Raw genomic sequence first — 24,723 nt, 5'->3', positions numbered from 1 at the left:
GTAGCTGAGCCTATCATGTGTGATACTGTCCGCTGGGCCCTGTAGCTGAGCCTATCATGTGTGATACTGTCCCCTGGGTCCTGGAGCTGAGCCTATCATGTGTGATACTGTCCGCTGGGCCCTGGAGCTAAGCCTATCATATGTGATACAGTCTTCTAAACTGCTGTATTTAATCCTATCCATAGCTATAGGGGTCGTAGTGTTATAGATATGCTGTCTCCTCGGCCATGATGAGAAGTTGGGGGGCCCATGAGGAACTTTTGCACTTGGGCCCATGAGCCTTTAGCTATGCCCCTGGTTAATGTAGTTAACTACAAGAGAAAAGAGACTTACCAGAAGCCAGTGTCTTGTAGCTTTGTCCTTCAGCAGGGAGATGTATTCCATCCTTTGACCAGTAGACCATTGGATGTGGAACACCATATACAGTACAGGGAATTATAGCAGGTGAGGATTTACTCACAAACATATTTGTAACTTCATCAGCAATGGAAGGAGGCACTAAATGGGGGATAAAATTATATACCAGCTTAATTTTTTTTAACTATAACATGGCCATTAATAACACTGTCTCTGTGCTGACGTTTCAGGTGAAATATGAAGATCAGTTTTCACAAAAGAAGTTTGCATGGCTAAAACAAACACATCACAGTCCATAAAGATCACAACGGGTTTGCTAAACTGGCTCCGAAAACCCCTGACAAACACCTTATTTTGCCAGGGGAAGATTCATCCGGCTATGCAAATGTAGCATTCAGGTGAATGGTTGTCCATGTAACACAAGGGTAGCTGGAGTCCAGCAGAGCGAGAGCAAGCAACAGTTTATTATTTTGGACGGCATCTTCTATTTTTTTATGCTCTTTGTGCTGGTTTTCTTCATTGTTGTGTTCAGTGTCGATAGCTTTCCACGCTTTTGGTAGAACATGCGAAAGTACATTGCTTTTTATTTATTGATTAATGCCTTACAACACTCAGTTTGTAACTAAGAGGTAATGAGGCAAAACCGATAATGGAAATAATTTGATCCAGAAAATGTATTAAAGTGCTCTTGTAGTATAAAGAAATATTTCTGTTGCCAATTTCTCCAGACCATACAGATATATGTAAGATTGGTTGAAAATTGAACTATAGAGACTTTCTATTTCCTTACCTAATACTGTCAAATAGATTTCAATTTCATCATGACCAGCATCATTTACAGCAGAACACACATAAGTTCCAGTGTCGTCTATAGTTGGAGAAATTATTATGAGTGATCCCAAAGAAAGAAGCCTGTAAAAAAAAATCAGTCACATTAATGCACAATATATGCAAATCGTTTCTGGATTACCAAACATCTAACTAATGCCCCCCCCCCCCCCCCCCCACAAAAAAAAAAGCATAGGAACCATAACCAGGCAAATGAAATGAAAGATAGGCAAACTCCCACTCAATGCTGACCAAGAGTTGTGGACCACAAGTTGATACAAATGACAATACGAGTTATGACAATATCTAAGATCGTGAAAATGAATTTCTTGTTTACACCAAATGTTGAAATAAGCTATAACAAACATTTAAAAAATCCAAATGTAGGACTGTTTTATATAACAAAAACATGATAATGAGAGAGTGGAAGTCCAATAGTGTAAGTTAGTAGTACTTTGGTGTGGGTGTTTGACATTCCATGAACCTATGATCAGTGATGGATCCCCCACCAATCACAAGTGCTGCAGTTGTTTTCCCTGAGACAGTGCACTGTGTCTTTAAAATCTGACGTGACACTTCATCAAGCTCTCAACCCCTTTATTTTCATGTTTTTGTGAGACGTAGAAATTGGACTTCCACTGATCACACATTACTTGCATATCCCAGTAATATGTCAAACAACCCCTTTAGCCTAGCACCATGTAGAGATTAAAAAACATGTTTGACCACACACGTCCTTGATGTCACTATATATTATCTATATGTTCTACTGCACAATTTTCGGAATTGTGATACCATGAAAAACATCACTTTATAAAACATAATGAGGGATATTTATTAACCTTTCTATGCCAGTTTTCTGGTATAGAAAAGTCACAAATGGCACAAAAGTCACAATTTGTGACAAGAAATTTATGGTTAAGCGCCACCTATTTTTCTAAAGTGGGTGGAGCTTAGCATAAGAGGCAGGGCCACTAGCGACCTGACGAATTTATCATAATTTACGCTGGAAAGTGGCGTAAATTATGACGCAAATATACGCCAGCTCATGGATGCCACAGATTTCACTTATTGGCGTACGAACAGCCAGAGATGCGCCTAATTTATCTGGTGTGCACCGCATAATAAATAAGGCGCATTTCACTACAACTATCAATATATTAAGACGAGTATAAAAAGTCAGTGTTAATAAATTCCCCCTATTATCATTCTTAAACTTGCAGTGAGGCTCTCGGTCAATGTACCTGTATATATTCTGATTGATATCTGTATTAAGTAGATGTCCATTTTTCTTCCATTCCACCTTTGGTTTAGGAGTGCCTGTAACATCACAGCTCAATGTTGTTTGCTTATTTACCACCGCGGTATTGTTTTTTGGACCATGCATAATGGAAGGAGGATCTGAAGAACAATTGCAAGGACACAAAAATATATTTATTATTATACTACAATATACTGTACCCTAAAAAAAGTTTGCTCAGAGATTTTCCCCTCATTAATCCCTCTTCACTGACATCATGCTAATTGTATTCACCTCCATTATTTGCTTCAGCAGCCATCTTATTATAAGTGCATGTTCACGTGTGACAGAAATTTCTGCAAGTATCATATACATTTGAATGGTGACTGTAATAATCACAGGCACATTCTGCAGAAACAGCCCCATTCAGATGGAGCAGATTTTCAGTCACAGACTTTTCTGCAACAAATCTGCCACGTGTGAACATACCCTAAGGGCGGGTTCACACATAGCGGAATTTCACTTAAATTCCGCTGCGGACACTCCGCAGCGTTAATCCGCAGCGGAGCCGTTTCTCCATTGACTTTCACTTTAATTTAGCAGTGTTCGTTTACACGATGCGTACAATTCCGCTGCGGAGCATAGGCTGCGGAGCGGAATTTGGTGTCCGCAGCATGCTCTGTCTGTTGCGGAGCAGTGGCGGACTGGTTGCGGACTCATGGCGGAATTTCTCCATTGACTTCAATGGAGAGTCAAAATTCCGCAATGAAGTCCGCAGATCTTATGTGTGCTGCGGAGCGTATTGTTTTTACTACCATGACATTTCTTCATTCTGGCTGGACCTATGTATTTCTAGGTCTACAGCCAGACTGAGGAAGTCAATGGGGCTCCCGTAATGACGGGAGCGTTGCTAGGAGACGTCTGTAAATAGTCACTGTCCAGGGTGCTGAAAGAGTTACGCGATCGGCAGTAACTGTTTCTGCACCCGGGACAGTGACTACCGATCTCAATATACATGTATCTGTAAAAAAAAATATAAGTTCATACTTACCGAGAACTCCCTGCGTCTGTCTACAGTCCGGCCTCCCAGGATGACGTTTCAGTGTAAGTGACGGCTGCAGCCAATCACAGGCCAAGCACAGGCTGCAGCGGTCACATGGACTGGAGCGTCATCCAGGGAGGTCGGGCCGGATGCCGAAAGAGGGACGCGTCACCAAGACAACGGGCGGTAAGTATGAATTTCTTTGACTTTCACTAGGGAAAGTGCTGTCCCTTCTCTCTATCCTGCACTGAATAGGGAGAAGAGAAGCACTTTTCCTGCAGTCCGCAGCGGCCAGTCCGCATCAATTTTCTGCACATTTTGTGCAGATCCGCTGCAGAATCTGCAACGCAGATTCTGTGCGGCATTGATGCGGACAGTTGCGGAGGAATTCCGCCATGTGTGGTCATGCCCAAACAATGTCAAATTAGGACATATTGAGATAATAGAGAAGGTCCCCTGACTGGGACTCTATTGAAACAACAGCTTCTATTCTGTAGGACTGGTGACATCCATGCAGGGTTGTAGCTAGGGGGGGCAGGCAGGGCATGTGCCCCGGGCGCAACTTAGAGGGGGGGTCTGTTGATGGTGGACTGCTGCCTCTCTGAGGGGTCGGTGGTGCCACTGAAACCAACCGCCGCCACCCCCTCCTGCACTATAATTGTACCTGCGTCTATAGGTCACAGGTACAATTAGAAGCAATGAATGGCCGTGTATGTTCCGTGCCCGGACATTCAGCGCCTTTCTACGAGTGAAGCGGCGCGATACAGTGCGCCGCTTGCATCGTTGAAAGGCGCTGATTGACAGGGAAAGTCTGCCCTGCCAATCAGCACCTTTAATAGCCGCAAGCGGCTCGATCACGTCATCGCACTGCTTGCGTCATTCAACCACAGGAGACCTGCGCAGAATACAGCAGGTCTCCACTGCCGCCGGATGGCGCGGGAACGGGATTAAGGTGAGTTTGTATAGTTTGTTATGGGCTATATGTGGATCACTATATACAGGCGTGGGCTATATCTACAGAGGGGCTATATATAGTGGTAGGCTATATGTGGAGCACTATATACAGGAGTGGGCTATATCTACAGGGGGCTATATACAGGGATGGGCTACCTGTGGAGCACTATAGGGGGAGCCATATGTGAGGCCCTATATTCAGGGGTGGGCTATATGTGGAGCACTATTTATAGGGGAAGATATATGTAGGGCACTATCTAAGGGGGGCTCATGGCAGGCACTATCTACAGGGGGCACAGTGTGTGTGTGAGACAGTGTATGGTGCTATTATAATTAGAGGTGCAGTGTATGGCGCTATTATATTTAGGGGCGTAGTGTGTAGTATAATGAGAACATTATCTTTGTTTATAGGTGTAGAAATGTTTGAAAAGTGAGAAGCTGAAGACATCTGAGCGGCAAACTGCAGAAATGGGCTGTGACCGGGAGAAGTCATCATAGAGGTCTGGACCAGATGGAGAAAAATAACTAGAATCTGAGACGTCACCGGTGAGTCACTTAATGTAAATGTTTATTCTGCCTCTAATCAGTACTGTAGTCACTGTATGATCTGCAGCGAGTTGATGGGTGGTATGATTATGATATGATTTATTTTTTTGTGAAACAGCAACTCCCAGCATATCCTTAGCATTGTTTGGGCCATGCTGGGAGCTGGAAACAATTTAGTGCAAACCTATACGGCAGGGGTTGCACTAAATTGAGCTATATTTGTGCTGGTGTTGTATATATGTACTGAGCTTGGTTCTGGTATTATATATATATATATATATATATATATATATATGTACTGAGCTTTGCTCTGGTGCTGTATTTATGTGCTGAGCTTTGTTCTGGTGCTGTATATAAGTAATGAGCTTTATTCTGGAGCTGTATTTATGTACTGAGCTTTGTTCTGGTACTGTATATATGTAATGAGCTGTGTTCTAGTGCTGTATATATATGTAATGAGCTTTCTTCTGGTGCTGTATATATGTACAGAGCTTGGTACTTGAGCTGTATATAGGTACTGAGCTTGGTTCTGATGCTGTATATATATAATGAGCTTAGTTCTGGTGCTGTATATATGTAATGAGCTTGGTTCTGGTGTTGTGTATAGAACTATATTGCTTGTAAAATGTACAAATGTTTTTATGCTCAAGTTACATTAAAAAAAATGTGGAAAAGAAATGACACGTGATTGATTGGTAGAGAAAACAAACATGCCGAGGGGGAAGGAGATGTCGGGAAAGAGGTTGGGGGGGGGGGGTGCCAAATTGAATCTTTGCCCTGGGTGCTGGGGAACCTAGCTACGCCTCTGATCCATGCATTGATGTACTCCCATTAATTTCAATGGGCACCAAGTAATGCTTCAGTTTCAGCAGGAAGGTAAGTGAGACCCATAAACCCGGGTGTATATAGTGTACAGAACATTAAGTAAAAAAGAAACCATAACAAATACTTAAACAAAGAGAGACAACTTGTGTTGTCTATACTTTTAGACCATCCAGTCAGAATTGGAGTAGATATATGGAGAATGCTTTTTTGGATTGGGAAAAATGACGATGATTTGCCAATTTCTTTGTAATATACCTACATAACCCTGAGACAATATTCATACTGTGCAATGCAGAGCCCCCACAGACAACTTACATATAGTAAAGACTCACTAGATGCCATAGTTGCCATACAGCTGGCCCTGGTTGCTTCCCATACAATGTGCCCCGGTATATGATTTTTATTCTATTTCACACATACTGTAGTATGCCTTAAATACAATGAACAGAAGTCTTCCCCTCTCAAACTATACATACCATAAACTAAAAACTCAGTTTTCCACTGGCTAGATCCTGCTGCATTAGTTGCCAGGCAGACATAATGACCAGAGTCTGTGATATCTGTTAATGGAAAGTACAGTGAGCCAGATCCTGAAATAAAATACCTGAAATGAAGAATAAACAAATTGTGTTATTTCATAAATCTTTCAATGGACACTAACTTTTTAAACATTTAATCTAATAGTATACCTGATATAGATCAACATTGTAATTTACTTACTGTTAAAATTAAATGTAGTAGTTTTATCCATGCAAACGCTGTGTGATCCCTTCCTGTAATCTGCTGTCCACCACCTGTTGTCAAGCAAAATCTGTCCCTGGTTACAGAGCAGAATTGACAGACTGCAGAAGGTGGGGGGATGTCACTTCACTGCCTGTCCATACAAGTCTATGACGAGGGGAGGGGAAGCAGGAGGAGGGAGCAGAAATAGATAGTGAGTCAGCAATAGACACGCTGCATACGAGTCTATAAAGAGCAGAAGGAGGGAGCAGGAGCAGAGTGAGAAAGACAGAGACGTTCTGGTAAGATTTCTATGTCCCCCCCCTAGTGCTGGATTCTCAGCTACACTACTCAGTACTGCTGTATAATCGCCTCCATGCTGCTGCAGCTTTTATATGTATGTGATAGAGATAGGAGAGCAGGTATTCTGCTCTCGTATGTGTGCAGTATATAGAGGACATGATGGCAGTTAGGCTCCACCCACGAACTCAAAGAAAACATAGAATTAGATATAGAGTCTGCAGAGGAAAAAACTGTTAAATTATGCAGAATGCAAGTCATATAACGGCCAGAAATAGTTTTATTCCACATGTAAACATATAACTGCTTATTCTGATAAGTCATCTGGAAAGTTAGGTTTTTTTGTGTCTACAGCTCCTATGGAGACCTATGTGTCTCCATATTTATAGACTACTAACAAACCCTGTGTAGTCTGATCCTGAAGTCATATTCTCTTCTATCTGTCCCCCACTTTATAACTTACATTTAGTAGGTAAGGAAAAAGTAGGGGACAGATGGAAGGGCCTATGACTGTAAAATCAGACTGCGCAGAGTTTTTATGTAGTCAGTTACTATGGAAACTATTTTTTTTTCAAGACCATTTGCAAAATTGCTTAATTTTTCTTTAAGTTGCACTGGAACAATAAAGAAAATGGCTGAAAAAGTGTACATAGTTTTTAAACGTTATATTTTTTTTCTATTGCAGTTGCACCAGCAATAACAGCTCTTTGTGTGTAAGTCTGGAAATGGAAACCCTGAATTCTAATTGGACAACCCCCTTACATACACACACACTAAAGTTGCTGAAGTGTCCTGACAGGGAATAGAGATCACTACCAGCCAGGACGTGATGTCTATTCAGAATCCCGACACTTCGGTAACGTTTGTGTGAAATTTACAGCACAGCAATCGTAATCTCGCGAGATTACGCTGTAAAATGTAATTTAAAACGAGATTACGCTTGCTGTGCTGTAAATTTCACACAAACGTTACCGAAGTGTCAGGATTCTGAAAAGACATCACGTCCTGGCTGGTAGTGATCTCTATTCACTGTCAGGACACTTCAGTAACGTTAGTGTGTGTGTATGTGGCTGCACATAGTGATCTAGTAAGATTACTATGTGCTGTGTAAATGAATGGGGAGAAGTGTATGATGCTGATTGGTCAGTGTCATATACTTCTCTCCACAACGCCCACTTGGTCAAAAAGTAAAACACGCCCAGTTGTCCATTAAGTCTATAGTAAAATATTAAATGCACTACAAACAATTTTTATTTTGGTTTGCGGCGTTTTTGAGGCAAGTTTGTGGTCAGTGGTGTTTTTAAAAAACGCAGCATGCTCTGGGTATGGTGTTTTTTTCAGCCATTTTTCCGATAGGCTTCTCTATAGGACTTCAAAAACGCCAGAAAAAAAGCATGTACAAAATGACACCAAATGAAAAACGCCACAAAAAACACCACTAAATACTCTTTAAAATATGCATGTTTCATTTTAATAACATTAGCATTTTTTAGAAGCGTTTTTTGATGCACTTTAAGGACTCGCCCACACGTAAAGGAATTGCTGCAGAAAAGTTCTGCAGAAATTCTGTTGAAAGTAGCAGACTTTCCGCTGTGGCAAAAACGCACCATTTCCTGCGTTTTTGATTGCGGAAAATGGTGCGTATTTTGCTCTGAAAAATGCAAAAATTGGCAACACAGGTCCATTTCTGCTCTGAATTTTTACGCAGCGTGTGGATGAGATTTGTTAAATCTCACCCACTTTGCTGCTACTGTATTCTGCTGTGTATTTTCCGTCCGCAATTCTGGACGGAAAGTACGCAGCAATTCCGCTACGTGTGGACAAGCCCTAATACGGCAAAAAAAAATAATGTGTGTGTGAAGGAGGCTTTAACCCCTTCCCGCTCCTTGACGTACTATTACGTCATGGCAGCTCTATCGTTCGCGCTCCATGCCGTAATAGTACGTCTTGCAGTTAGAACAGCGGTGCGCGCGCCCGGCGCGTTCATGCGCTGTGATAGCTGCTGTTTCTGACAGCAGGCTATCACGGCATAATGGGACGGGACCATTTACTATGGTCCCGCCTCGCCGATCGCCGCTATTGGCTAGTCAGTGAGTAACTAGCCAATAGCAGCGATCGGTCTCATTCAGCACAGCAGTGCTCGAGCCCGGCGTTCCTGAGCTGTGATAGCTGCTGTTTCTGACAGCATGCTATCACAGCATAATGGGCCGGGACCATTTACTATGGTCCCGCCTCGCCGATCGCCGCTATTGGCTAGTCAGTGAGTAACTAGCCAATAGCAGCGATCATTCTCGTCACTTCCTCTCTCTGACCTCACATCCTGCTGCAACCGCCCTGAACGCCCTGTTGGAGTTAGCGAGGCGTTGAGATCGGTTGTGAGCAGAGAGTCAGAGAGAAAAGAAGTGAAAAAAAGTGAAAAAAAGTTTCTAAAACAACGTTTTTTTTGCTTCCCACCACCCCATCCACTACCCACTCCTGTTCCCTTCCTCTTTGAGTTCTACCCACGTTTTTTGGTCAGTGATCTCCTATCACTGACCACTTTTCAGTCTTCAGGACCACATTTCTTGGTCCCTGGGGATTTTTTTTTCATTTTTTTCTATATAAAACATAAAACAAAAAAAAAAATATAAAAAGAAAAAAAAGAAACAAAAAAAAATAGTTAGTTTAGCCAATTTTGAAAATTTAACTGGTTAGTTTAGTATTAGCCCCTTCCCGCTCCTTGACGTACTATTACGTCATGGCAGCTCTATCGTTCGCGCTCCATGCCGTAATAGTACGTCTTGCAGTTAGAACAGCGGTGCGCGCGCCCGGCGCGTTCATGCGCTGTGATAGCTGCTGTTTCTGACAGCAGGCTATCACGGCATAATGGGACGGGACCATTTACTATGGTCCCGCCTCGCCGATCGCCGCTATTGGCTAGTCAGTGAGTAACTAGCCAATAGCAGCGATCGGTCTCATTCAGCACAGCAGTGCTCGAGCCCGGCGTTCCTGAGCTGTGATAGCTGCTGTTTCTGACAGCATGCTATCACAGCATAATGGGCCGGGACCATTTACTATGGTCCCGCCTCGCCGATCGCCGCTATTGGCTAGTCAGTGAGTAACTAGCCAATAGCAGCGATCGGTCTCATTCAGCACAGCAGTGCTCGAGCCCGGCGTTCCTGAGCTGTGATAGCTGCTGTTTCTGACAGCATGCTATCACAGCATAATGGGCCGGGACCATTTACTATGGTCCCGCCTCGCCGATCGCCGCTATTGGCTAGTCAGTGAGTAACTAGCCAATAGCAGCGATCATTCTCGTCACTTCCTCTCTCTGACCTCACATCCTGCTGCAACCGCCCTGAACGCCCTGTTGGAGTTAGCGAGGCGTTGAGATCGGTTGTGAGCAGAGAGTCAGAGAGAAAAGAAGTGAAAAAAAGTGAAAAAAAGTTTCTAAAACAACGTTTTTTTTGCTTCCCACCACCCCATCCACTACCCACTCCTGTTCCCTTCCTCTTTGAGTTCTACCCACGTTTTTTGGTCAGTGATCTCCTATCACTGACCACTTTTCAGTCTTCAGGACCACATTTCTTGGTCCCTGGGGATTTTTTTTTCATTTTTTTCTATATAAAACATAAAACAAAAAAAAAAATATAAAAAGAAAAAAAAGAAACAAAAAAAAATAGTTAGTTTAGCCAATTTTGAAAATTTAACTGGTTAGTTTAGTATTAGGGTTAGTTAGTGTCAGGGAACCGTCAAAAAGCGTAGTTAGGTATAGTGTCAGGGAATTTAGCGTCAGGAATCGGTCACCGTAGATAGGCTTAGCGTTAGGGATCCATCACCGTAGTTAGGTTTAGCGTCAGGGAAGCTCGGAATAATTAGATAGGTTTAGTGTCAGGCACCCGTCACCGTAGTTAGGTTTAGTGTCAGGGAAGCTTGACATAATCTAGATAGGTTTAGTGTCAGGGAATCGTCGCCGTAGTTAGGTTTAGCGTTAGGGAAGTCCACATAAAATTTAGTTAGGTTTAGTGTTAGGAACCCTCGCCCTAGTTAGCTTTAGTGTCAGGGAAGTCCACTTGCTCTCTAAAAACAAAACACACATTTGTGCTAGTTGTGCTATCCTATTGCTCCCAGTTAGGGATTTATTTTTTTGCAGTATATAAATTTTGTCTTCGCACAACAAGCATGTCCCAACGGACATTTACTGCTGAAGAGGCGTATGCATTTCTGGCCTCCGACACAGACTCGTCGGATGGCGATACAGTATTTTATTTGTCTACCTCCTCATCCAGCGATGAAGAGGAGGGACCCCCTAGGAGACGCCCCAGGACCACCACCATAGTAGAAATCCCTGAGAGAAGTGACCCCACAACAAGTGATACCCCTGAGCGAAGTGACCCCATTTGGACACCCACACCAGACCATTATGAACCCCAAATCCCTGAGTACACGGGCAGCCCAGGCATCAAATTTAACACGGCAGGGTTCAGTGAGATGGACTTTTTCAAGTTCTTCTTCACTGATAACTTTATAGAGCTAATGGTCACCCAGACTAATTTATATGCCCAACAGTATATCACCAAGAACCCCAACTCATTTTATGCCCAATCCCAGAGGTGGACTCCTGTAAACGCAGCAGAGTTGGGCAAGTTCTGGGGACTGCTCTTGAACATGGGGCTTCTAAAAAAGCCATCCATTAGGACCTACTGGAGCACGGACATCCTATACCACACCCCGATGTACCGTATGGCCATGTCCAGGATGCGTTATGAGGCAATACTTCGCTTCCTACATTATGCCGATAATGAGCAGTGCCCACCCCGAGATGACCCCAGTTTTGACCGTTTATATAAACTGAGACCCCTATTAGACCATTTCAGTGCCCGGTTTGCCCAAGCATACACCCCCGAGAAGTGTATTTCCATTGATGAGTCCCTGGTACATTTTAAAGGGAGGCTTCAATTCCGCCAATACCTGCCAAGTAAGAGGGCAAGGTATGGCGTGAAGTTGTATAAGCTGTGCGAGAGTGCATCAGGGTATACATATAAATTCAGGATATATGAAGGGAAGGACAGCAGTATTCAGCCCCCAGAATGCCCCCCCTTACTGGGAATTAACGCAAAAATTGTGTGGGATTTGGTGCACCCACTGCTGGACCAGGGTTACCACCTCTACCTGGATAATTTTTATACCAGCGTCCCGCTCTTCAAGTGCCTCGCTTCCAGAAGGACTGCGGCATGCGGCACTGCTAGAAAAAATCTTAGAGGCCTCCCTAAAACACTGCTTGGGCAAACACTCAGAAGGGGTGAGAGCAGGGCACATTCTAGTAGCAACATATTGTGTGTCAAGTACAAGGACAAGAGAGATGTCCTTGTATTGACAACAATACATGGCCACACCAGTACCCATGTACCTGTACGAGGTACCAGTACAGAGACCCCCAAACCAGATTGCATCCTGGACTACAATAGGTACATGGGAGGGGTGGACTTGTCAGATCAAGTCCTGAAGCCCTACAGCGCTACGCGGAAATCGAGGGTGTGGTATAAGAAGCTGGCCGTGCACATCATACAGATGGCATTGTACAATGCGTACGTGCTACGTCGATGTGCAGGCCAGAGGGGAACTTTCCTGGAATTTCAAGAGGTGGTTATAAAGAACCTAATGTTTGGCGACCAGGAAGGAGGGGCACCCAGTACTTCTGGAAGCGAGGCCACACGCATCGTACCAGGGCAACACTTTCCAGGAGAAGTTCCCCAAACTGGCAAGAAGGGAAAAAGTCAAAAGAGGTGCAAAGTGTGCTATAAGAGGGGGATAAGGAAGGACACAACATACCAATGCGACACGTGTCCCGAAAAACCAGGGCTCTGTATGAAAGATTGTTTTAAAATTTACCATACATCCATTGATTTTTAATTTACCCTGATGCACTCCGCACAGCTTATCCCCCTCATCTTTCCCTTTTGAGCCCTGCCATGTGCCCAAGCAGCAAATAACAGCCACATGTAGGGTATTGCCGTACCCGGGAGAACCCACATTACAATTTATGGGGTGTATGTCTCCGGTGGCACATGCTGGGCACAATATATCGGACACTGAAATGGCATATATGTATAGGAAATTGCAAATCTCACTTTGCACCATCTGCTGCGCATTACCTTTTACACAATAACTGTGGGGTCAAAATGCTCACTACACCACTAGATGAATGTCTTAAGGGGTGTAGTTTTTAAAATGGGGTCACTTCTCGGGGGTTTCAACTGTACTGGTACCTCAGGGGTTCTGCCTACATGACTTAGCACCAGAAAAGCTCCAGTAGGCTAAATGGTGGTCCTTCCCTTCTGAGCCCTGTCGTGTGCCCAGGCAGCTAATAACAGCCACATGTAGGGTATTGCCGTACCCGGGAGAACCCACATTACAATTTATGGGGTGTATGTCTCCAGTGGCACATGCTGGGCACAATATATCAGACACTGAAATGGCATATATGCATAGGAAATTGCAAATCTCACTTTGCACCATCTGCTGCGCATTACCTTTTACACAATAACTGTGGGGTCAAAATGCTCACTACACCACTAGATGAATGTCTTAAGGGGTGTAGTTTTTAAAATGGGGTCACTTCTCGGGGGTTTCAACTGTACTGGTACCTCAGGGGTTCTGCCTACATGACTTAGCACCAGAAAAGCTCCAGTAGGCTAAATGGTGGTCCTTCCCTTCTGAGCCCTGTCGTGTGCCCAGGCAGCTAATAACAGCCACATGTAGGGTATTGCCGTACCCGGGAGAACCCACATTACAATTTATGGGGTGTATGTCTCCAGTGGCACATGCTGGGCACAATATATCAGACACTGAAATGGCATATATGCATAGGAAATTGCAAATCTCACTTTGCACCATCTGCTGCGCATTACCTTTTACACAATAACTGTGGGGTCAAAATGCTCACTACACCACTAGATGAATGTCTTAAGGGGTGTAGTTTTTAAAATGGGGTCACTTCTCGGGGGTTTCAACTGTACTGGTACCTCAGGGGTTCTGCCTACATGACTTAGCACCAGAAAAGCTCCAGTAGGCTAAATGGTGGTCCTTCCCTTCTGAGCCCTGTCGTGTGCCCAGGCAGCTAATAACAGCCACATGTAGGGTATTGCCGTACCCGGGAGAACCCACATTACAATTTATGGGGTGTATGTCTCCAGTGGCACATGCTGGGCACAATATATCAGACACTGAAATGGCATATATGCATAGGAAATTGCAAATCTCACTTTGCACCATCTGCTGCGCATTACCTTTTACACAATAACTGTGGGGTCAAAATGCTCACTACACCACTAGATGAATGTCTTAAGGGGTGTAGTTTTTAAAATGGGGTCACTTCTCGGGGGTTTCAACTGTACTGGTACCTCAGGGGTTCTGCCTACATGACTTAGCACCAGAAAAGCTCCAGTAGGCTAAATGGTGGTCCTTCCCTTCTGAGCCCTGTCGTGTGCCCAGGCAGCTAATAACAGCCACATGTAGGGTATTGCCGTACCCGGGAGAACCCACATTACAATTTATGGGGTGTATGTCTCCAGTGGCACATGCTGGGCACAATATATCAGACACTGAAATGGCATATATGCATAGGAAATTGCAAATCTCACTTTGCACCATCTGCTGCGCATTACCTTTTACACAATAACTGTGGGGTCAAAATGCTCACTACACCACTAGATGAATGTCTTAAGGGGTGTAGTTTTTAAAATGGGGTCACTTCTCGGGGGTTTCAACTGTACTGGTACCTCAGGGGTTCTGCCTACATGACTTAGCACCAGAAAAGCTCCAGTAGGCTAAATGGTGGTCCTTCCCTTCTGAGCCCTGTCGTGTGCCCAGGCAGCTAATAACAGCCACATGTAGGGTATTGCCGTACCCGGGAGAACCCACATTACAATTTATGGGGTGTATGTCTCCAGTGGCACATGCTGGGCACAATATATCAGACACTGAAATGGCATATATGCATAGGAAATTGCAAATCTCACTTTGCACCATCTGCTGCGCATTACCTTTTACACAATAACTGTGGGGTCAAAATGCTCACTACACCACTAGATGAATGTCTTAAGGGGTGTAGTTTTTAAAATGGGGTCACTTCTCGGGGGTTTCAACTGTACTGGTACCTCAGGGGTTCTGCCTACATGACTTAGCACCAGAAAAGCTCCAGTAGGCTAAATGGTGGTCCTTCCCTTCTGAGCCCTGTCGTGTGCCCAGGCAGCTAATAACAGCCACATGTAGGGTATTGCCGTACCCGGGAGAACCCACATTACAATTTATGGGGTGTATGTCTCCAGTGGCACATGCTGGGCACAATATATCAGACACTGAAATGGCATATATGCATAGGAAATTGCAAATCTCACTTTGCACCATCTGCTGCGCATTACCTTTTACACAATAACTGTGGGGTCAAAATGCTCACTACACCACTAGATGAATGTCTTAAGGGGTGTAGTTTTTAAAATGGGGTCACTTCTCGGGGGTTTCAACTGTACTGGTACCTCAGGGGTTCTGCCTACATGACTTAGCACCAGAAAAGCTCCAGTAGGCTAAATGGTGGTCCTTCCCTTCTGAGCCCTGTCGTGTGCCCAGGCAGCTAATAACAGCCACATGTAGGGTATTGCCGTACCCGGGAGAACCCACATTACAATTTATGGGGTGTATGTCTCCAGTGGCACATGCTGGGCACAATATATCAGACACTGAAATGGCATATATGCATAGGAAATTGCAAATCTCACTTTGCACCATCTGCTGCGCATTACCTTTTACACAATAACTGTGGGGTCAAAATGCTCACTACACCACTAGATGAATGTCTTAAGGGGTGTAGTTTTTAAAATGGGGTCACTTCTCGGGGGTTTCAACTGTACTGGTACCTCAGGGGTTCTGCCTACATGACTTAGCACCAGAAAAGCTCCAGTAGGCTAAATGGTGGTCCTTCCCTTCTGAGCCCTGTCGTGTGCCCAGGCAGCTAATAACAGCCACATGTAGGGTATTGCCGTACCCGGGAGAACCCACATTACAATTTATGGGGTGTATGTCTCCAGTGGCACATGCTGGGCACAATATATCAGACACTGAAATGGCATATATGCATAGGAAATTGCAAATCTCACTTTGCACCATCTGCTGCGCATTACCTTTTACACAATAACTGTGGGGTCAAAATGCTCACTACACCACTAGATGAATGTCTTAAGGGGTGTAGTTTTTAAAATGGGGTCACTTCTCGGGGGTTTTAACTGTACTGGTACCTCAGGGGCTTCTGCATACATGACTTAGCACAAGAAAAGCTCCAGTAGGCCAAATGGTGGTCCTTTCCTTCTGAGTCCTGCCATGGGCCCAAACATCAGTTTATCACCACAAATGGGGTATTGCCGCACTCAGGACAAATTGGGCAACAAAATGGGGTGTTTTATTCCTTGTGAAAATAAGAAATTTTGAACAAAAATTACATCTTAATGGAAAAAAATATCATTTTTTTAATTCACAGCCCAATTCAAATAGGTGCTGTGAAAAAACGGTGTGGTCAAAATGATAACAACAACCATAAATGAATTCCTTGAGGGGTCTAGTTTCCAAAATGGGGTCACTTCTGGTGGGTTTCCATTGCTTTCATACCTCAACACCTCTTCAAACCTGGCATGCTGCCTAAAATATATTCTAATAAAAAAGAGGCCTCAAAATGCACTAGGTGCTCCTTTGTTTCTGAGGCTTGTGTTTTATTCCACGAGCGCACTAGAGCCACATGTGGGACATTTCTAAAAACTGCAGAATCTGGACAATACATATTTAGTAGTATTTCTCTGGTAAAATCTTCTGTGTTACAGAAAAAAATGGAATAATATTGAAATTCAGCAAGAAAAATGAAATTTGCAAATTTCACCTCCACATTGCTTTAATTCCTGTGAAATGCCTGAAGGGTTAAAAAACTTTCTAAATGCTGTTTTGAATACTTTGAGGGGTCTAGTTTTTAAAATGGGGTGTTTTATGGGGGTTTCTAATACATAGGCCCCTCAAAGCCACTTCAGAACTCAAGAGGTACCTTAAAAAAAAGGCTTTTGAAATTTTCTTAAAAATATGAGAAATTGCTGTTTATGTTCTAAGCCTTGTAACGTCCAAGAAAAATAAAAGAATGTTAAAAAAACGATGCCAATCTAAAGTAGACATATGGGAAATGTGAACTAGTAACTATTTTGGGTGGTATAACCGTCTGTTTTACAAGCAGATGCATTTAAATTCTGAAAAATGCAATTTTTTCAAAATTTTCTCTAAATTTTGCAATTTTTCACCAATAAACACTGAATATATCGACCAAATTTTACCACGAACATGAAGCCCAAAGTGTCACGAGAAAACAATCTCAGAATCGCTTGGATAGGTTTAAGCATTCCGACGTTATTACCACATAAAGTGAAATATGTCAGATTTGAAAAATGGGCTCTGAGCCTTAAGGCCCAAACTAGGCTGCGTCCTTAAGGGGTTAAGAAGTTAACATGTGCTTTTTTCTTTATTAGGTTATTTACTACTCACATATAATGTTAAAGAAAATATACCAAAGATAACCAACCTTTCCCTGTTTCCATGCAGAATAGTGCCATCTTTCCTCCATGATATTCGTGGTGAGGGGATGCCAGTAGCGATGCAATCCAAAGTAGCAGGTTTATTTTTTAAAGTAGTTACTAGCGTAGGCCCATCTTTTATTGAAGGAGGAACTGTTATTTAAAAACATATTAATTTACAGCAAAAAATATCATGTAGACATGAACAATTACGGAATTAGTCTGTTCATATTGATCAACAGATTACTAGTGCAATTCTGCATTGTTTACTGTGGTGCTCAGAGAGGTTGTCATTTCCTATGTAGGGGGGCAGGGGGGGGGGGTCAACTAATCCAGGCATATGAGCTCATTATGGCTCTTTACACCGTCTGAGGTGTACTCAACCATTATACAGCACCCATAGCACTCTATGGGGGCCTAGTGTTTCATCTGACACTGTTACAAAGCTATTCTCCCCTAGAAACTTTGCTTTTAGGGGATAATACCTGAAAGATACAGAGTTATACAGAGGTACAATGTGGCAGCACACAGAGTTCCTACAGGGTTAGGTCGAATTCAGACAGGCGTATATCTTGTTGAAAGATGTCCATCATGTGGACAGATGTATTTAAAGAGGCTCTGTCACCAGATTATAAGTGCCCTATCTCCTACATAATCTGATCGGCGCTGTAATGTAGATAACAGTGGTTTTTATTTTGAAAAACGATAATTTTTTAGCAAGTTATGAGCAATTTTAGATTTATGCTAATTAGTTTCTTAATAGACAACTGGGCGTGTTTTTACTTTTTAGCAACTGGGCGTTGTACAGAGGAGTGTATGACGCTGACCGATCAGTGACCAATCAGCCTCATACACTTCTCATTGTTCCAGCCCAGCTTCTTTCACTGCACAATCACGCTGGGCTGGAACAATGAGAAGCGTATGATGCTGATTGGTCGCTGATTGTTTGCTGATTGGTCAGCGTCATACACTTCTCCTTACAACGCCCAGTTGGTAAAAAGTAAAAAACGCCCAGTTGTCTATTAAGAAACTAATTAGCATAAATCTAAAATTGCTGATAACTTTCTCAAAAATGATTTTTTATCAAAATAAAAACCACTGTTGTTATCTACATTACAGCGCCGATCACATTATGTAGGAGATAGGGCACTTATAATGTGGTGACAGAGCCTCTTTAAATGGAGCCGTTCACACGGTTGTTGTTTTAACAGACCGTGTGAAGGGCCCGTGGACAAATAGGACATGTCTGAAGTCCATGAGGGATCCGTGAAAATGGGTCCCGGACGGGTGCGACTCAGGCATGAAAAACTAAAGTTTTACCAACTAAAGTTTTTCACGTCCGAGTTTGCACTCGTTCGTGGGAATCAGGCCTGAGTATGATGCAAACAAGCTTCACCTCATTTGATTTAGATGATGATATATTCCTATATATATATTGTTCTATGTTTTTATATATTGTGCCCCACATAGTAGATATGAAGGTCTATACAAGACTTTTAAAATATGTCAGAAATAAGAATTACCATGAACATTCAGCATAAATTCTCTGGTGTTTTTTCCAGCAGCATTGCTAGCGATACAGGTATATCGTCCAGTGTCTGTCACCTCTGCATTGTCTATTTGCACATATTGTCCATCAGACGAAACATGCACGCGGAAGTTAGACTAAGGAAGACAAAACATAAAACCAAACATTGTTTCATATGATCAATAACTGAACATTTAAAATAATATGCGCAATGTTTATAATGAACAGCCAAATACGAAATAAAAATCCTGGTACAATACAGCTTAAAGTTGTCACAAAAAAATATAAATTAAAAGTAAAATATAATTATAAAAACGTAGACATTATAGAGTGTCTGCATTATAAGGAAAGAGAAAAATGACACAAAGGAATTAGATGCACTATTAAAATGCGCTCAAGCATTGCCCTAGGTATTTACCTTTAATCGCTTGTCATCCTTCATCCATGTGATTTCTGGAGCTGGGATAGCATCTGATTTACATTCCAGAATAATTTGCTTGTTTTGCAGCACAGTAATATTGTGGTTTCCTCTGATGCCTGCAATACTCGGAGGCACTATGAATAAATCACATTAATAAATGATATGGTATAAGTAAGGGGCCAAGTATTCACTGCATGGTACGTGGTCAGTCGTATGGTTCACTTTCTTCAGGAGCCAGAATAGAGTGGCTTAGTCTACAGCCAGATTAATATCCTATTGTGCCACAAGCTTGGAAACGTTATTGGCAAACTCACATTGCCACATCATTAATAAAACCGGATACATGCTGAGGAGTTAGTGTGTTACAAGATATCCTGCAGTGGCGTAGCTATAGGGGTCGCAGCCGCGACCGGGCCCCTTGGCCTGGGCGCCCACAGGCTTACTGGCCGGGTGCATTATACTATGGGGTCAGCTATAGGGGTGCATTATACTATGGGGGTGTATTATACAGTCGGGACAGCTATGAGGGTGCATTATACCGTGGGGTCAGCTATAGGGGTGCATTATACTATGGGGGTGTATTATATAGTCGGGACAGCTATGAGGGTGCATTATACCGTGGGGGCAGCTATGGGGGTGCATTATACTGTATGGGGGCAGCTACGGGGGTGCATTATACAGTGGGGGCAGCTATGGGGGCAGCTATGGGTGCAGCTATGGGGGTGCATTATACCGTGGTGGAAGCTATGGGGGTGCATTATATCGTGGGGGCAGCTATGGGGGTGTATTATACTGTGTGGCGGCAGCTATGGGGGTGCATTATACTGTGGGGGCAGCTATGGGGGTGCATTATACAATGGGGCAGTTGTGGGGGTGCATTATACAGTGGGGGCAGATATGGGGGCATTATACTATGTGGGGGCATTATACTGTGTGGGGGCAGCTATGGGGGGCATTATACTGTGTGGGGTATTATACTGTGGGGGCTTCTATGGGTTGCATTATACTGTGGGGGCATTATACTGTATGGGGGCAATTATGGGGGCATTATACTGTATGGGGCTGCTATGAGGGCATTATACTTTATGGGGGCATTATAGTGTATGGGGTCTGCTATGGGGGGCATTATACCATACGAGGTCTGCTATGCAGGCATAATACTGTGTGGGCAGCTATTGGGGGCATTATACTGTGTGGGGCAGCTATCGGGGGCATTATACTGTATGGGGGCAGCTATGGGGAGCATTATACTGTATGGGCTCAGCTACGGCTAGCATGATACTGTATGGGGGCAGCTATGGGGGCATTATACAGTGGGGGCTGTTGGGCAATGCGGCTGGGCATAGGCACAGCAGGGTTCTTGTGGTGTTTGGGATGGGTAGGGGGGCCCAAGCTGAATTCTTGCACCAGGGCCCATAAGCCTTTAGCTACGCCCCTGATATCCAGATTTGTAATACATTCATACAGTTTCTGCAGTTATGGAAAAAACTAGAAATCAGAATCAACTGCAATGAACTGAGCACTAAGTATATGTCTGGGTTTTGAAATAGGTAACCAGGGACTGCCCAGGATAACGGGCATGTAGACACAGTGGCGGACATACCATTGGTGCCACCTGTGCAGCTGCACATGGGCCCAGTAGGTAAGGGGGCCACTGCTACTGTCTATAGCTCACAATTGTGGCTCACAATGGTGGATTGTTAGAAAGAAATAAGTTCTATGCACTGGCGTAGCTATAGGGGTCGCAGCGGTCGCAATTGCGACCGGGCCCCGAAGCCAGGGGGGCCCATGGCCCCCCGCACCACATCAATAAAAAGTTACTATAGTAACTCGGGCCGCGGGCCCCTGTTACTATAGTAACATACTTTACTTACCTTCCTGGTTCCGGATCGCAGCGGAGGTCCTGACGTCAGGCGCTGTGCGCAGCGCATGACGTCACAGCGCTATGCCGCCGCGCACACATCGAGACGACAGAACTCCCGCCGCGGCCGAAGAGGAAGGTAAGGTCAGCACTCAGCCCTGACTGGCGGGGTCTGACTCCCGGGACCCGCCAATCAGCTGTTTTGAAGGGGCAGCAGCACTCGTACGAGAGCTGCTCCCCTTCATTCCTGTCACTTCATTCCGGTCACACTGTGAATTCGTGTCGGCGATTCACAGTGTGAGCGAGTGGTGAAATGAAGGGGAAGCAGCTCTCGTACGAGTGCTGCGGCCCCTTCAAAACAGCTGATTGGCGGGTCCCGGGCGACACATCAGCTATTGATGGCCTATCCTGTGGATAGGCCATCAATGTTTAGGGACTGGACAACCCCTAAGCCTAAGATGTAGCAGGCTTAGGGGGCCCATGAGACAGGATCACAGATTGTGTGATCCTGTCTGCTGGGCCCTGTATCTAAGCCAATCACATGGTAGGCTTAGATACATGGCCCATGCGTGATCCTGTCTGCTGGGCCCTGTATCTAAGCCTACCACACTGTAGGTTTAGATACAGGGCCCCAGCACACAGTAATCTTATACTGTATAAGATTACTGTCTGCTGGACCCTGTATCTAAGCCTACCTTGTGGTAGGCTTAGATACAGGGTCCCACAGACAGTATCACACATGGGCCCTGTATCTAAGCCTTAGGGTATGTGCACAGACACTAATTACGTCCGTAATTGACGGACGTATTTCGGCCGCAAGTACCGGACCGAACACAGTGCAGGGAGCCGGGCTCCTAGCGTCGTACTTATGTACGACGCTAGGAGTCCCTGCCTCGCTGCCGGACAACTGTCCCGTACTGAAAACATGATTACAGTACGGGACAGTTGTCCCGCAGCGAGGCAGGGACTCCTAGCGTCGTACATAAGTATGATGCTAGGAGCCCGGCTCCCTGCACTGTGTTCGGTCCGGGACTTGCGGCCGAAATACGTCCGTCAATTACGGACGTAATTAGTGTGTGTGCACATACCCTTACACATGTCTTACTAATCATTTTTTGTGTGTTTTCTTACAGGTTCGGTCGTTGGACTACGGCGGATTCCAGGACTACTTCGATGACAGCTTTTTTTTTTATTAATAAAATGGTTAATAAGGGCTGTGTGGGTTTTTTTTTTATTTCAATAAAATATTTTTTCTATGTCTTTGTGTTTTTTTTTTAAACTATATTACTACCGCCTTAGTAATGGCCGCCGGGTGATTGACAGCGTCCATTGCTAAGGCGGGGCTTAGTGTTAGCGGATGCAGAGGCCAACACTAACCCAATTATTACCCTGGTACCCACCGCCACCAGGGGTGCTGGGAAGAGCCGGGTACCATCCAGTACTTGACCATCTGTAGTGATGGTCGGCCACTGGGGTGGCCGCAGGCTGGTATTATCAGGAGGGGAAAGGCCAAAAACAGTGGCCCTTCCCATCCTGGTAATGCTGCTGCTTTATTGTATCTGGCTGGTTATGAAAATGGGGGGGACCCCACGTCATTTAAAAAAATATAAAATAAAAAATAATTGGAAAGAACGATGTCGGGTCCCCCCCAATTTTCATAACCAGCCAGATACAACGCAGCAGCAGCAGACAGCATTACCAGGGTGGGAAGGGCCACTGGTTTTGGCCTTCCCCAGCCTAATACTACCAGCCTGCGGCCGCCCTGGTGCCTGCCCGTCACTACAGATGGTCGGTTACTGGTTTGTACCCGGCTCTTCCCAGTACCCCTGGTGGCGGTGGGTACCGGGGTAATAATGGGGGTTAGTGTTGGCCTCTGCACCTGCTAATATTAAGCCCCGCCTTAGTAATGGAGGTGGTCAATCAGCCAGCGGCCATTACTAAGGCGGTGATAATAAAGTTTAAAAAGATACAAGCACATAGAAAAAATATTTTATTGAAATAAAAAAACACAACCCTCATTAACCATTTTATTGAGAATAAAAAAAACGCCGTCATTGAATCCGAAGTCCAACAACCGAACCTGTAAAAAAAACACAAACACAAAAATAATCAGTAACACATAAAGAAGCAAAATTATTATTCTTACCTATCCTGGGTCCAGCGCTGGAGCCGCAATGTCAGCGAGCTGGGCCCTGTATCTAATCCTATCATGTGTGATACAGTCTGCTGAGCTGTGTATCTAATCCAATCATGTATGATACTGTCTGCTGAGCCCTGTATCTAATCCTATCATGCGTGATACTGTCTGCTGAGCCACTGTATCTAATCCTATCATGTGTGATACTGTCTGCTGAGCTGTGTATCTAATCCTATCATGTGTGATACTGTCTGCTGAGCCCTGTATCTAATCCTATCATGCGTGATACTGTCTGCTGAGCCACTGTATCTAATCCTATCATGTGTGGTACTGTCTGCTGAGCCACTGTATCTAATCCTATCATGTGTGATACTGTCTGCTGAGCCACTGTATCTAATCCTATCATGTGTGGTACTGTCTGCTGAGCCACTGTATCTAATCCTATCATGTGTGGTACTGTCTGCTGAGCCACTGTATCTAATCCTATCATGTGTGATACTGTCTGCTGGGCCACTGTATCTAATCCTATCATGTGTGATACTGTCTGCTGAGCTGTGTATCTAATCCTATCATGTGTGATACTGTCTGCTCAGCCACTGTATCTAATCCTATCATGTGTGGTACTGTCTGCTGAGCCACTGTATCTAATCCTATCATGTGTGATACTGTCTGCTCAGCCACTGTATCTAATCCTATCATGTGTGGTACTGTCTGCTGAGCCACTGTATCTAATCCTATCATGTGTGGTACTGTCTGCTGAGCCACTGTATCTAATCCTATCATGTGTGATACTGTCTGCTGGGCCACTGTATCTAATCCTATCATGTGTGATACTGTCTGCTGAGCTGTGTATCTAATCCTATCATTTGTGATACTGCCTTCTGAGCCACTGTATCTAATCCTATCATGTGTGATACTGTCTGCTCAGCCACTGTATCTAATCCTATCATGTGTGGTACTGTCTGCTGAGCCACTGTATCTAATCCTATCATGTGTGGTACTGTCTGCTGAGCCACTGTATCTAATCCTATCATGTGTGATACTGTCTGCTGGGCCACTGTATCTAATCCTATCATGTGTGATACTGTCTGCTGAGCTGTGTATCTAATCCTATCATGTGTGATACTGCCTTCTGAGCCACTGTATCTAATCCTATCATGTGTGATACTGTCTGCTCAGCCACTGTATCTAATCCTATCCATAGTTTATAGGGTCGCAGTGCTATAGATATGTTATGCTGTCTCATATACACACTTTTTTTGGGGCGGACACATATGTATTGGGGATATTTCCCGGACATTTTAAGCCCTGAGGGAATGTTCACACGGCAGCGTCCGTTACGGCTGAAATTACTGTGCTGTTTTCAGGAGAAAACAGCACCGTA

At 44.2% G+C, this 24,723-nt stretch overlaps 1 protein-coding gene across 1 annotated transcript in view; it reads right to left on the bottom strand.

The window, feature by feature from the left end:
• HMCN1 (hemicentin 1) overlaps nucleotides 1-24,723 on the bottom strand; it is a 345,767-nt gene that overhangs the window by 72,468 nt on the left and 248,576 nt on the right. Inside the window, exons 71-77 of the mRNA XM_075833451.1 lie at nucleotides 19,339-19,475; nucleotides 18,916-19,057; nucleotides 17,401-17,545; nucleotides 6,269-6,396; nucleotides 2,430-2,586; nucleotides 1,148-1,269; nucleotides 334-498 (exon numbers count right to left, since the gene is read on the bottom strand). Coding sequence (XP_075689566.1) covers nucleotides 334-498; nucleotides 1,148-1,269; nucleotides 2,430-2,586; nucleotides 6,269-6,396; nucleotides 17,401-17,545; nucleotides 18,916-19,057; nucleotides 19,339-19,475 — 996 coding nt within the window. The remainder of the gene's footprint in view (nucleotides 1-333; nucleotides 499-1,147; nucleotides 1,270-2,429; nucleotides 2,587-6,268; nucleotides 6,397-17,400; nucleotides 17,546-18,915; nucleotides 19,058-19,338; nucleotides 19,476-24,723) is intronic.

Source organism: Rhinoderma darwinii, chromosome 7, assembly GCF_050947455.1.
Source record: "Rhinoderma darwinii isolate aRhiDar2 chromosome 7, aRhiDar2.hap1, whole genome shotgun sequence".
In the NCBI taxonomy this organism is placed as follows: domain Eukaryota; kingdom Metazoa; phylum Chordata; class Amphibia; order Anura; family Rhinodermatidae; genus Rhinoderma; species Rhinoderma darwinii.
The sequence above is the reverse complement of the archived record's forward strand: the minus strand, read 5'-3'. Positions and strand labels throughout refer to the sequence as shown.